Genomic DNA, 15370 nt, shown 5'->3' on the forward strand with positions numbered 1-15370 from the left:
AAATTAGAAGAGTATTTTCAAATAGAAAAGTCATATGGAGTAATTTCCATGTTTCTATATTTTGAGGCTGAAACTTAATCTTAGGGCATGATACTGAAATCTTTATTGGGTTTGAAGTCTGAATTTTAATGAATTCATCACATCTCACTACACATTAGTACAGCTTCAGCCAAATACTAAAAATACAAGCAAATTACTGAAATAATTAGCAAATGTTTCCCAAGTTAGAAAACTACCAAAATACGCTACAAGACAGATTCAAGACACCCGTACACTAAATGTCCTAAAATATATGCCTCCTTTGACCGAAGCACGATGCACTGCAGCTTCAGTGGTCTCCAGGGACCAACACCCCCTGGTCTTCAAGTCCTTGTAGAGTCAGTCCCTGCCACCCAGATTCGGGGCTTGGCCATGTGAACGGGGCAGGGAATATCTGCCAGTAGGATGCACATGGGGCCTGATATGCATCTGTTCACTGGGGCTTGTCCTCTTGGAATCCTCTCTCTGGAACTTTCCCTCTTAGTCTTAGCTATATACTATGAGGAATCCCACTAGCCTCATGGAAAAAAATGGGGACCCCTGGCTGACTGCCCAAGCTGAGTCCCAGCTAGCAGCTAGCAGCAACTGCCAGCACAGACACTTCAACCTTCCTAGCTAACAGGACGTGAAGTTTAAGAAGTGCCTGTTCAACCCACAGAATTATGAGAAATCATAAATTAAGCCATTCAGTATTTAAGGTGATTTGTTTCGCAACAACAGTAACTGAAATCCAATAATCCCCTCATTTAAATTACAGCTTCTTCTATACAAATGAACACTATACTCATAAAATCACATTTACTATGAAATCCTTATATTAATTGATCTTTTAATCAATGTGGTATAAAGGGACAAGTTCTAGTTTTCTGTTACCAACTAGCTATGCAGTCTCCATCAACTAATAACCTGACCCTTAACTTTATAGCTGGAGATTATCTCCTAAATCTACCTTATGGCAGAAAACTGAGAACACTTTAAAAACAAAAGTAATAATTGTATTCAAGGAGTCATTACAAATAGATATACAAAGCAGTAACTTTTTAATACACGCCAATCACCTCATTTAAAATCTAACATGCGGGTAAACAAATGTAGCTCAGTGGAAGAGGTCCTGGGTTCAATCCCCGGTACCTCCTTAAAAAAAGAAAAAAAAAAAATCAAATGTGGGGAAAAAAAACAATGTTTTCTCTCTTACTGATTTCTGAACAGCTTAAATAAACTTCTGTTCTTATTCCTATAAAGCAGGAATAAGGAAAATATGTTATCTTATACTTGGACATGTAATTCTCTGTAAGGTATGGCTAAACACGAATTATAAAAATAACTTACACTCATTTTATAAATGAAGAAAAAACAAAATGAATATTTTATCTGATACTAAGCAATACTGATTTAAAAACCTTTCTTCTACATAAAAAAAAAAAAAGATTGAATAATGGAATGCTCAAAGAAAAAAAGAAAAAAACCCATGTTAGTTAATAACTAGAATATAGGTTACCAAGAATAGAATGAGGTTAGAGAATGGAAAGCTGAGGATTAACCTGTGCAGAATTAGGGGCTTTCTGTTAATCGTTGGAAATGAACTGAAAAGGTGAAAGCACCACATAGTGTTTGTAACTAGCAGTGCTGTTATATGGGTATGACAGTGATTGAAAGGGAAAGTCTAAGGTCATGAACATTACCAAAAGGAAAGTAAAAAAATGTAACATGTATAGTATGATAAAATGTTACTGTATAGCGTAGTAAAACCTCATGTGAAATATGAAATATGGTACTAAAATACATAGAAGACTTTTTCTTTGAAACTGAACAAATGTAACTGGTACAAGATGTTAATATCAGGCAAAAAAAAAAAATCATTATGCTAAGTGAAAGAAACCAAAGTATTACATATTGCATTATTCTATTTATATAAAATGTAAATATAAATCAATTTATAAAGATAGAATTAGATTAATGGTTATGTAGAGCTAGGGAAGGAGAGAGGGATTGAGAGGTGACTGCTAAAGGGTGTAGAGATTTTTTTTTTGGAATAATGAAATTATTCTACAATTTTTTTTGTAGTGATGAATGCGCAATGCTGTGATTAAAAGCCACTGATTATACACTTTGGATTGTATGATACATGTGTGTATCTCAAAAAAACTGCTTTAAAAAAACAAAACCTTTTTTCAACATGGAAAAAAAAAAAAAGACTGGATAATGGAATGCTCAAATAAATAAATAAAGTTGAAACTCCCTATTGTTTGAAACATTTGAGAGCTCTGTAAAGTATTTCCAGATTCAATTTGGCATTAATTTTGAAACGGAGTAACAATATTAGCTTTTTTTTTCAAATCAAGAAACATTTTAATGTAAATATCTGATTAAAGAACTTTCTTAGGTGGTTCTTCATAATTTATAGCAACTGAAATAATGTTCATAATGAACTCCAATTTTCTAACGGAACTCTTTAGAAATTAATAACTTAATTCAGAGATCCTGTACACCAGGGATAAGCAAACGTTTTTCTGTAAAGGGTCAGATAATAAATATTTTAGGCTTTCTGAGCCATAATACCATGACAACTACTCAACTCTTGTGTGCAACCAAGCAGTCACCGATGATAGGTAAACAAATGAGTGTGGCTATGGTTCCAATAAACTGTTATTTATAAACACTGAAATTTGAATTTCATGTCATTTTCATGTGTCACAAGAGTATTCTTTTGATTTTTTTAAACCATTTAAAAACGTACAATTCCTCCTTAGCTCATGTGTGATACAAAAACAGTTTGATGACCCCTGGTGTAAACGAACTGACTCTACAAAGTACAACAGGTTTTTACTGATAATTAGGAAAAACAATTTTTAATCAACAGTAAATCCACCCCAACCAGGCTTTTATCATTACTACATTATCGAACCTATTCTCATCAAGGTCTCGATGGCCTCTATGATGCTCAAGTCAATGTACGGGGATGTCCCTTCCCTTGAGCCATCAGTGGCATCTGAGAGTAAATCACTCCTTCCTTCATTAAATCTTTTTACTTGACTTCCAGGGCCTTGCACTCTCCTTCCTGGAGATACTTTTGCCTCACTGTCTGAGTCTTCTCAGACTCCTTTGCAGGTTCCACACCATCTCCCCAAACTCTTAATGCTGGAGTGCTCCAGGGCTCAGTTCTTGGTTCTCTTTCACGATACTTCTTGGTAAACTTACTTGGTCTCATAGTTTGACATCTACATGCTGACTTACACTCTTCTATCTCCAGCTATACACTCTCCACTTAACGCCAGACACAAACATCAAACTGTTAGCCCACTCACCCACGAAGTCAGTTAGGTGCAGTACTGACCTCCTGCTCTTCCCCTCTATCTTCCTCTTCCCAAAGTCTTTCCCACCTCAGTAACTGGCAAGGTCATTCTTCCAATAGCTTAGGTCAAAAACCTTGGAATCATCCTTGATTTTTCTCTCTCCTACTCAATCTTTCAACAATCCTTCCTCCCCCCAGAAATACTGCCATTATCTTCTAACTAGTCTTCCTGATCCTTTCAATAAGTCAGATTATTCCAATTCTGAGCCAACATCTCTGCTATGTTTTATATAGTAAGAGACCTAAAAATAGTATATAACTCCCCATTATAAGAGTTATAATTTCCCTAATCATGATTCTTTTACCACTTTTATTTGAACCTATAATTAGCATTAAATATATGTCCCAGAGACTTAAATCTCTGGTCTGTTCACTTGCCCACTAAACCGTGAACCTTAGCAGAGTTGTGGCCAACACCTATTTGCCCAGTACAGCAAATAAAATGATGATGATGGACAACACAGACTCGCTCAGGAGAACACTCTTTCCAAAACGGAGAGTATCCACAATTGCAAGCAAATCAGCTCCTTCCATCTACCCTATAAGATCTAAGCCTCCTCCCAATCTGACACAGAGCGGGCATCATCATCCCAAAAGCCTCAAAATTGAGGAATTAACAAATGTAAGGGAGAAATGCAACCATGGACCAAAGGAGACTATTGTAGTAGCAAAGGAACTTGTAAAGGTTCTGAGGGGAGGGGAAGGGAAGGTTAGGTGGAACATAGGGCATTTTTAGAACACTGAAACTGTTCTGCATATTGCCATAGAAGATATAGGCCATTATACATTTTGTCAAAACCTATAAACTATACAGTGCAAAGTGCAAACCATAGTGTACACTAAAGACTTTGGCTAGTAGCAATGCTTCCATATTGGTTCATCAATTTTAACAAATATGCCAAACTAAGGTAAGATGTTATTAATAGGGGAAAGTGTGGGAGGGGGAAGGGCAAACTATATGGAAATCCCCTATACTTTCAACGTAACTTTTTGGTAATCTAAAACTTCCCTGAAAGTAAAATTTATTAAAAATAAATAAATAAATAAAAGCCTGTAAGACCCTACTTGGTCTAGCCCCGCCAGTCTTTTCCAGACCCATCTTCTATCACTCTTTCCCTCCCTTACTCAGATCCACCACACTGGCTTCCTTGCAGGAACCCAAACCTGACAAGCAACCTTCACTCCCTCAGGGCCTTTGTACAGCTACACACGCACCCACACAAGGCACTTTACTTTCTCTAGACAGCCACCTGACTTGCTCCCCTTCATCTCTTTCAGGGCCCTGCTCAAATATCATTTTCTCAATGAAGCATTCCCTTGACCACTCTATTTAAAACTGCAAACTCCCCATCATTGGCATTCTAGTCCTTACTGCTTTTCTCCACAGCACTTTTCAGCATCTGACACATGCAAAATTTTACTCATTTATTGTGCTGGTTTCCCACGTTAGAACATAACCCCCTTGAAGCAGGAAATTTTGTTTGTTCAATACTGTATCCTAGCATCTGGAACACACTGACACTCAAAAAAATATTTACTACATAAATGCATAAAACAAAATTTAAAAATAAAGTAAATAAATGCATCAAGAAGTTTATTTCTCTTCATCAGAATGCCTGGGATTTTTAAATATAGTTTTTCTTCAGGTCATACCCAGCAAAATTATCACCAACAGTGTGGTTCAGTCTAGCATCTTCCAAACTTGGCTGATCAGAAAAACGGCTAAATCAGAATCAAGGCAGAAGACCTAGGAATTTTTTAAAAGCACTCCATCATATTATTCTGACAAACATCTAGTTTAGCTGGAGTAAACAGATCGAAATTAGAAGTCTGCATTCCAGTCACTACTCTCCTACTATATGAAGATCTTGGGTCCCTAAACCCTCTTAATTTGCGTTTCAATCATAAAATGGGCATATCTACCTTGCAAAGCTTTAAGAATTAAATGTGTATTAAACGGTTTCATAAGCTGTCAAGTACATTAAACTGTAGAGTATTACAGAATTTTATGAGTTCTTTTATAAAGAAGTTGTACCTACTATAATTAATTCTAAAAGATATTTAGAGCCTTTTAAAGTCTAAATACAAAATACTTAGCTCAGAGTACATACACTGTTTTTGGACAAACCAATTTCCACAATACCCTTTCAGGTATATGAGAGATGAATAACTTTTCCAATTAGTCTCAAAGTTAATAAACCAAAGAAATGAGAGATTATCCACTATAGGTTAAAAGGGAACAATGATTCTTAGGTTTTTTGGTTTTTTTTTTAATTGAAATGTTATTTCTCCTCTAATTTGCCAGGTCAAATCTAATAATAAACAAGTCAGGAAGCCAGATGGAAACATAACAAACTATTTAAAACTGCATACCAGATAGATTTAGGAAATCAAATTATCTATGTATTAGAAATTTACATTCTAAGAACTAAAACATGGGAACAAACAAACACTGAAGACAAAGCAATAGGCAAAAGTATATATGTTCTATCAGATGAATACTTTACCTGCAAATCCTCACACAAAAAGATAGATTCTTTAAAGCTAATTCGATAAGTCTTTAAGGCTTTTAACTTTCCCTTCTTTCTACAAGCTGGGCAATACTCATCTGATGGAACTTTAGCTGAATCATAATTCTAAAAGAGAAATAAAGCAAATTAACATACAGGCATTTCTACACTGTATCAAATTACAAAACATTAAAAGAAAATTAAACAGAAAATAATTACAAAATTTTCACTAGAAGTGCCTGGTAAAATACCTTAAACATGACAAATAAAAGAAATGCATACAAAGCTTTAACCACAGTTATATTAGTCTTAAATATTAAACTTAAAGTATTAAGAACTGCATCAGTTTTATATGCAAGGGGAAAAGGAGTGACACAGCCAGGAAAAACGTATGTTCCATATTTTCAAAAATAGCAAACCATAAAGTCTTTGTGTTATGTCTACTTTCGCATATCAATAAAACACAGAGAGATAAATACATTAATATAATCTTTCGCCATTGCTGTAAGATTTCCGTGGAAGATACAATTTTTTAGAAGTTAATGGTAAAATTCAAACTGAATTTAAGTCTCAAAAAGATAAGGGGAAAAAATAAAAAACTTTGCACTGAGGCAAAGAATGAGCTCACTAACTTTTCCCAAATACCCCACCACGGGGAGTGAAGATATCCCTATATCAGTCCCTTGTCCAATCACTGGCAAACCATTTCCAATCTTCAGGGAATCCATCATTCCGAGTCATTGGCTAATTTATGTCACTTGAAACATGTCAATATCACTAAGGATTTTTCAATGAACCCTGGAAAAAAAAAGTTAATAGGCAATTAAATAAAAGTCCCATTTATGTTGAAAAAGATCTATACTACTTAATAAGGTTTACATATATTAAGTATATCAAGAGTTATATGCCCTAAGATAAACATATCCTGAAAATTCGATCTTAAGTGAAAACAAAATGTTTAAATTTATTTATAAATCTCACAGATTTGTGGAGAGAATAGAAAGTGACCATAGGATCAATTTTCATAGTAGACTCATTTGTAAGCAAATTAAACAAATCTTGTAGTAGAGGTAGCTATTATTAAAAGCAAACTACTAACCAGAGTTTGACAAAGTAAGTTTTTAGAATCTATGAACCTGAAATGAATACGCCAACAGTAAACGAAGAAAGTACTTAAAAACCCCAGCTCCACTGCACCATGACTTGAAAGGGACAAAAGAACCAAACAACCATTTATCCCATCTGTTCTTACTGTTTTCAACCACCAAAAATATTTCACCAGTTTAGCATAATGCCTTTTTAAAAGCTGTCCACAAAATACTGTTTTATATTAAAAGTAAATGATCTCTATCAGAACAAAAATATACTTTCATAGTATAAATTACACATGTGACAAATTAGTTGAGTGTAGTCCCATGAAGTAGAACCACAGGCAGCAGTTGAATATAAGAGACTAGAGGTGAGTATAAGGGGAAATAAAGAGCAGTTTAAATAGGTATTTAAAATATAGTGAAACCTGAATTTTGAAGACATTCTGTTGAGTCAAGTAAGTCTGACACAAAAGGGCAAATATTGTGTGATACAAAATAATTGAATAAGCAAATTCATGGAGTCAGAAACTAGAATATAATTACCAGGGGAGTGTGTGGGGGGAGTGACAGGCAATGGGGAGTTAATGCTTAAATTGTACAGAGTTTCTATTTGGGGTGGTTGTCAAGTTTTGCAAATGGATGATGGTGATGGAAGTGCAACATTGAGACTATAACTTACAACACTGAATATAATTAAATGTGGTCAAAGGCGAAATTTTAAATTGTATATATGTTACTAGAATTAAAATTTTTAAAAATTAAGACCATACAACATAGTGAACCTATTGTAAATAATGCACATAGTTGATAGCACAATTATAAAAAAGTTCTTTCATAATTGTTAACAAATGCACCACACTACCGCAAGGTGTCGATTATAGAGTGGTATATGAGAACTCTGAATATAAGCATGATTTTTCTGTAAACCTACAATTTCTCTAATAAAACCTAAAATTTAAAAAAAAACATAGGATTGCACAACACAGTGACCCTTCATATAAACGATGTACTATACTTCACAGTATAATTACCATAGCATTGTTCCCATTGAAACAATGATACTACACTAACACAAAGAGAACTGCTTATATGAGGGGGTACATGGGAACTCTATTTTCTGCATCTTTCTATATACCTAAAACCTCTCTAGTGAAAAATAAGTTAAAGACAGATACAAGGGACTTTTAAGCCTAGGTGAATTATCATTTAGCAGGAGGTTGTAAAAATAATTTCAAGCATAGTTGACTGAACTAGACAGTTCTTAAGATCCTTCCCAAATCTAAGAATCCATGATTCTACAACAATCATCTTCTGGGAATCAGTGGCTCACAGCTGTATAAACTTCACACACCTTTCAAGCCAAGGAATAATTTGAAAAACAAAAATGCTTTTTAAAAAGTCGGTACCTGTGAATCTCAATTTCCTATTTCTGAGGGAATTAACCACAAGGCAGAGTTTCCTAACCTCAGCACTTCGGACATTTTGGACCACTTAATTCGTTGTTGTGGGGGCTTTCCTGTACATTGTAGAATGGTTAGCAGCAACCTCGGCCTCCACTTACCAGAAGCCGGTAGCACCCTCTCCCGAGTAGTGACAACCAAAAATATTTTGGAAGAAGAAAGGTATATCGTTCACTGAGAACCGCTGACTTAACAGTTTACACAAGTGTGATGCTAACTTTTTCTTTTTCTTTTTCAACTCCTCACTGACATCACAGGCTTATTACCTTGGCCGAGTTTATAATTCACTTACAAAGGTGACCATAGAAGAAAGAGTCAAGCCTCTATAGTTCCAGAGCACCTAAAAGCATGGGCTTCGCACTAGCAGATCAGGGTACAGAAATTTCTTGATTGTAAAACTGATTCGTTCTAAGAATTAAATGAGCCAATGCATTCGAAATGCTTATCACCACACCTGAAGCATAAATTATATACTATTCATCTGCTGCTAAGTTTATACTTAGTTCATTCTATCTAGAAAATATGCAACACACCTCATATCATTCTGCAGTATTCTCAAAAGAAAAACTGGAAAATTATGTACCTTGAGTAAGTTATTTTTGGTGACAATTTCTATTTGCCTTAGGGATCTTGAAAACCTTTTTCTGGATGGTTCTCTCTGTTATATTTAAAAAAAATAAACTAAAGTATGGGGAAGGCATGCTGAATAGCGAAAACTAAGTCTTCAAATCTGCTCTCCTGCTCCGGCCATCACAACATTCCAATGAGGAAAGCTGGTAGGCTGGTGTTTGATATCCTGAAACCCAGAAATATATAGAATCCCTTTCCCCCAAAAGAAAATTCACTTAATAAAATAACAAAGGTAGGCTACTCAGTTTTCTTTCAAATTCAATTTGCATTGTCCAAGCACACAAAACCCTGGGGTGGTTCTTAAAACTCAATTAGTCTTTCCTTCATTGCCCCCACCTTCAAAAAAACAACCTCTTCCCCTTTGTGTATCTCACCTAAATTTTGACATTTCCATCCTTCCCAACGCAGGAACTAGAAACATCTGAGTCCTTCTCAACTCTCATTTCCCCCTTCTTTACAAAGTACAAGCCACCCAATTCTGTGCATACATGTCTCAAATCCTACCTCTCTTTCCATTCCATCCCCACTCTTTTATCAGTGGCAAAGTGATGTTCCTATAAAACAAATCTGAGTCTGTCCCTGTTCAGTTTAAAATCATTTATTTATTCCAGACTGTTTACTTAAAAAGTCCAAACGGTACAGTATGACCTAACATTCATTGACCTGTGAGAGCAATCCAGCTTTTCTTATTTCTCTACTCCACTCCACCTTTCTTCTAACACCGGCTTTTCATACTTCCGTGAGCCACTGATACTCCCAGGGTCTGAATGTGAATTACTAGCCCGGCATGGACTCAGTTACGGTGCAATAAACCTGGAAAGCTGGCCTTGGAAATCGCGAAACGTATGCAATTTAAATGTAATTCCCGGTCCCAAGCGCAAATTGGGAAAACGCTGAGAAACGCTGCTCGGGGAGAGCTTTATAGGCATTTGAGCTTAACCCGCAAGATCAAATGGGTTCAGCAAGTGAACTGTTAAAGGTAAGGCCACAACTGACTTCAAACCGAAGAAGGGGGTCGGCTTGCAGCGCCCGGCAGGGTCTGACACCAAACCCAGACGTCCTGAATCAGAGACGGGTAAGACCAAGCGAGGTCAGTCTCGAAACCCAACCTTGGAAACCCAAGAAGGCGCAGGGTTCTGTTAACCCTCCCCTTCTCCATCCTCCTTGGGAGAGTGAAACAAACTCTGGTTTCTCTTCGGTATTTACCTCTCTGAGCCCAAAAGGTTCAGTAATGCTATCCCTATGCCTCATTCACCAACCTTTCTACCCAAACCCAGCCCCTCACCTCCCAGCCTAGCCGTCGCCTCGGCGTGCAAACCACCCCGCGAGTCACCCCAACTCTGGAACCCTTTCCCACCTCGAGAGCGGAGGGAAACCACACCTCTTCCCCCTTACCTGCCGCGGGTATTCCCCTTCCTCACACCGGGTCGCTCCGAACCCCAGTTCCAGCTTGAGCTCCACACCACCCAGCGCAACGTTCACCCCACGTTCCCCTCCGACGGCTCCTCCCCCACCGGCCGGGCGCCGGGAAAGCAGCTTCCGGCTTGAGTCCGCCGCAAAAGAGTCCCCCTTCCTGCCCCGCGCGGGGCCCGAAAGGCCGTGGGCACGGGGAGGAACGGGAGGGCGAGGGCACTTCCGGCCGGGCTCCGCAGAGGCGTGGCCGCCCGCCCCGATGCTGCAGCCGTAATTTCAGCTGCAGCGACGAGCAGGGGTGGGGCTGGGGCCGGCCCAGCCCGCCCCGTGTGAGTGACGAGGTTGGGGGGAGGCGAGGTTTCTGGAAGCTGCTGGAAAGCGCTCGAGTGGCGGAGGTGACGCCGGCGACCAGGGGGTGGGGCGTGACTAAACAAGTGCGGGCCCCGCCGCGGAGGGATTGCTCTGAGGAGACAGAGCTCTGCGCGGCCTTAGTTCCAGGCCGAGGCCGGGAGCTGCTGGAGCGGAGTGGCCGGGGCGGGGGCCGAAGGGAGGGCCCCGGAGCCCACGGAGGCGCGAACGAGGGCTTCGCCGGCGCGTCCGCGCTGGGCCGCGGCCTCGCTTCGGGGCACGCGACGCCCCCAGATCCGGCTCCCCTAAAGCCTCGGCGACAGCCGTGCACCCTAGTGCGAGTTCACCACAAGGGTCACCACACACGGAGCTGCCCCCTGTCTCCCTACTCCCCACTCGAGGCCAGGGGCTTTTCTTCCAGGATTCTGGGGTGTTTCTCCTCCTTTCCTCCCTCCCAGATCTTCTCACGGTAAGGGGAGTGGCCACAGCGCAGGGACTCCATCCCTGAGCCCTTCTTCCCGCCCCGCAGCTCCTCTGTCCCCGCGGCGCGCTTGTCAGCTGCTCTGCCTGGTTTTAACTTCAGAGAAAAGGGGGAGTCCTCGTTTCATTTCTAAATGTAAGGCTCTGCCTTCGTAGGAAGATTATCGTGTGCGCTGTTTCTGAGTATGTTTTCTGAATCTTAGAGACAGCAGAAGTCCTTTCTGTAAACTAGTTAGTAGTTTGTCCTGGGATAGCAATTTGCAGTTTCTGGCCATTTCTTTACCGAGAAGCCACGAATTGGCATTTTGGGCCGTGGGTTTTTTTGTCTTTGTTTTTGAATGTGTGGTCTCAATCGAAATGATTATATTCTGGAATAATGTAGACTGTTTTGATAGGGTGAGGAAACAAATCCCATCTACCAAGAAATTCTTATACGTAAAAAGGGTTATAGTTTTCGGTACTTCCGAATGCAAATAGCCAAGAAAGCCAACTAGGAAGTTTGTTTGGTTTTTCTCCAGACTGAATATATAGGTTGGTTAGTATTTTTTGTTTACCTTTTTTTGTGTGTACTAGGTTATTAATATGCTGGTGTATTTGTTATAAGATGTAGTTGGTTAGGGTTTGGGGTTTTGTTTTGTTTACGAATTATAATTAGAGAAAGCAACATTTCTTCCTGACATAGCCCATATGAGGGTATTTCTTGGTCACCATTGCTGTTTCTCTTTTTAAAATGGAATCCACTTTTTTTTTTTTTAAATAAACTGGCTGGATTTTACTGAAATTGAACGAAACAATTGGTTTGGTTACAATGCACCTAAAATGTTAAGATTGAAAAAACATGACCAAACTGAATATCAAAAATCGAATATTGTCTGCAAAGCTGATTTGTTGCCTTTTAGTGCAAATTTGAATTTTTGCCCGAAAAAAATAAATAGTAGTGACACAAACAAAATGGGGGTGGGGCTTGAGTTGTGGAAAGAATGAAAAGGATTTTAGTGTGCTAATTTACCTCAGAGCTTTTCCCCTTGTGAAAGGTAGAAAAAATATATAAGGGAAGGATTCTGAAGTAGGAACAATTTACTCATAAAGAGGTTGACTAGAAAATTCCCCTTTCAATTTCGGTAATGGTGCCACCTTGAGTAAACTATACATTTCTGCTTCTTACTTAACAATATATTTGGAATGCCTCCTTCTGTATATGCTGGTCCCTCAAGAAGTGCAGTTACCTTCCAGTAGGAGTAGAGCCCATTGCTTCAATCCCCTTGTCAGCAATGTGGGACAAAAATTTTATTTACTTATTTCCATTTGTAAGCTCACGTGATTTAGTCAAAGGGAACTTTTATTGAATTATAACTAATGAAAAAACTGCAGAGGACTCAGTCTTATACAACAGGGAGTTTCCTTTTTTCTTCTCTCGCTGTCAGCTCCGCAGCACTCTGCTAGGTTGGATTCCTTAACTGCAAAGCAAGCCTTCTGCTGCTATGACTGCTGTTCTGATCTCATAAAAAGGATGAGAGTTAAGTGACTGTGCTTTCTAATAGCACCCTTTTGAGTACGGTCCGTAATCCCCTAATTACAACATCCAGAAAGCTCTGAATACCAAAAGCTCTTTAAGCTTGAGACAAAATTCATTTGGTAGCAAAATATAACCTGAACTAATGAGCAGTTATAGATCGTCTTTATCCCATATGTTTTGCTGAAGAAATAGCAATGTTTATGGGGTGCAGCCTCTGGCTGTTGGGATTTGGAGTGTAACATGATGGTTTGTGTACCTTGTATCATTTTTAAGTTCAAGAAATTTTTGTTTGTATAACACATCCAACTCCTGGGTTTTGGTCAAGGGATTTTTTTTACCTCTGTTAATTTTGTATATTTACAAAACTTAAAATATTCTAGTCGTTGGACCTTAGTGAATTAAGGTCAGTTAGAAGGATAGTAAAAATATACATTGATCATAATGTAATAAGTGGGATGATAGAGATATGTACAGACCCTTGATAATTGTATCTATATAGGTGGTCCAGACAAGACATTGTAGTCCTAGAGTTTGAGATTATTTAATACTCTAGACTCTGAAATTTAGATTGAACATGACAACTCATTAGGTAGCCCAAATTTACATGACTGTTTTGCCCACACAAAATAATCAAGGGTCCTAGAGTGACTGTTGGATTATCTGGTTTCTGGTTCCATCTATGTGACCTTACAAAGTCAATTTTCAAGGCCTCACTTTAAAGATCTATAAGATGAGAAGTTTGGAATGGATGGATTTCTTAAAGAAGTTCCTTTATACTTCTAAAATTCTATCTGCAGACATTTAATCTTGGAAAAAACTGTCCACTTTTTCGAATGTTCCCACTAAGAACATTATCCCATTTCATCCTAAGCTCTGTTCTCTGTGATATAAATTCTGTGTTTTGTTTTGGATTTGGTAATAAGTTTACATGGTCGAAAATTCAAAAGGTATGTAAAGTCTATGCAGTGTAAAGTCTGCTTTCCACACCTGTCCCTCAGCCACCTAGTTCCCTGCCTAGGAAGCAGCCAATGATAGTTTCTGTTTTATTTTGTTTTTGTTTTTTAAATAAAAGCATATGCAAGCAAATAGGTACTATATTTACTGTATTTTATTTTTCTTTTTTTACATAAATGATATATACTATGTATACTGTTTATTTACCTTTTTGTTTTTACTTCTTTTAGAAGTTGTATGTCATTATGTAAGGTGTTTCCTCATTTTTATGGCTCCATGACATTCCATTGTATGCATACATCATTTTTCATCAGTCCTCCTTTTGGATATTTACTGCTTTTTCAGATCTTTATTAAAATCATTGTGCAGTGTTACTGTGCTTTTATCCTGCTCTGTATACATGAATATATCTGTGCTCTAAACAATGTTATGACTCTATTGGGAAAGTGACATAATTGATAAAACTTGAAAAAGCTGTAAATCAGGGTCACAACCATGTAGTTCTAAGGTTCCATCTACTTTGATTTTTATTTCCTATGCCAGTATAATATAATAATATAGTAGGGTCAACACCCAATTTGATTCTAAAGTAAGCATTTTGAGACAAATCATATCGCCTGAGTGACTTTCTTCATTTAAACCCTAGATGAAACAGATGAATGATGTTTAAGGACCTTGTCCTAAACAAATCTATACATCTTTGAACACTAAAATCAGGTAGCAGAGCAATATTTTTGTGGATGGAGCACCGGATTTGTGCTTTCCATCTCATGCTCACTCCAGGGCATATCCTCACTGAATGCTATTAAATTGATTTTTTTCCTTTTAATTTTCTTGCCAAGCACATATAGTTGAATTTGTGTAAAATCCAACTTCTGTGTATTCCCACTTTACCAATAAGAAAACTAAGCATTGAAGGAGTAAACCGTTCACCTAAATTTGCATAAAAAGGTACAGATGTGGTACTAAAAGCTAAATCCTGATTTCTAATCCTGGGCTTTTTCCATTACAGGACATGATTCCACAGTTTACTTAGGGCTCCAGCAGTAGAACTGAGTATCTCCAGTGGTTAGGGATTGCTTTAGGTACATTTACTCTGCCTAGACACTAGAGCAACCTATACTTCAGAAAGCAACCTTGCATTTTTCTGATGGCAAAACAACATTCTATAAAATTTAGTGAAATAATCACACAACACGCTGATTAGCAATCAGGAGAGCACCAAATCAAAAATTAAGCTAACATAGAAAAGTACTCTTTCCTAATTGGGATATGGTTGTCACTTGAAGATGAATTTATCAGTCGTAAGGATTGGAAGGAATTTAGGATTATTTGGAAATGAGTAGTTTCATGTTCCCAGAGTTCATGCCATCATTTAATTTAGCCAGAAAAATTTAAAACACTTAACCCTCATGCAAATCATCAGAAAAGGAAAAATGCTAGAAACAGTAACAAAAAGGAAAATCAGAAGGCTAAGGTATGTGCTATAGTAACTGTATTTTCCTAAAGCTGGCATTGAAGCAACTGGCCTCCCTTTTCTAGCCTTTGTCCTGGCAATGCTATTATCCTTCTCTTTC

At 38.1% G+C, this 15370-nt stretch overlaps 1 protein-coding gene and 1 long non-coding RNA gene across 4 annotated transcripts in view; one reads left to right on the top strand and one right to left on the bottom strand.

Moving 5' to 3' along the window:
* The window catches only part of USPL1 (ubiquitin specific peptidase like 1), a 39706-nt gene extending 29031 nt beyond the window's left edge, over nucleotides 1-10675 (bottom strand). Inside the window, exons 1-3 of one of the 2 annotated variants that reach the window (XM_058277000.2) lie at nucleotides 10478-10616; nucleotides 6534-6699; nucleotides 5899-6027 (exon numbers count right to left, since the gene is read on the bottom strand). In XM_058277000.2, coding sequence (XP_058132983.1) covers nucleotides 5899-6027; nucleotides 6534-6632 — 228 coding nt within the window. In that variant the 5' untranslated portion in view covers nucleotides 6633-6699; nucleotides 10478-10616. Of the gene's footprint in view, nucleotides 1-5898; nucleotides 6028-6533; nucleotides 6700-10477 lie in introns of both variants that reach the window. The other variant, XM_023584774.2, reaches the window with a different exon arrangement.
* A 248-nt stretch (nucleotides 10676-10923) lies between these two features.
* Nucleotides 10924-15370, top strand: part of LOC111760642 (uncharacterized) — a 149086-nt gene continuing 144639 nt past the window's right edge. Inside the window, exon 1 of one of the 2 annotated variants that reach the window (XR_011645781.1) lies at nucleotides 10924-11312. This is a non-coding gene — a long non-coding RNA (uncharacterized lncRNA). Of the gene's footprint in view, nucleotides 11460-15370 lie in introns of both variants that reach the window. The other variant, XR_011645782.1, reaches the window with a different exon arrangement.

The sequence above is a fragment of the Dasypus novemcinctus genome, chromosome 15 (assembly GCF_030445035.2).
Source record: "Dasypus novemcinctus isolate mDasNov1 chromosome 15, mDasNov1.1.hap2, whole genome shotgun sequence".
Classification (NCBI taxonomy): Eukaryota; Metazoa; Chordata; class Mammalia; order Cingulata; family Dasypodidae; genus Dasypus; species Dasypus novemcinctus.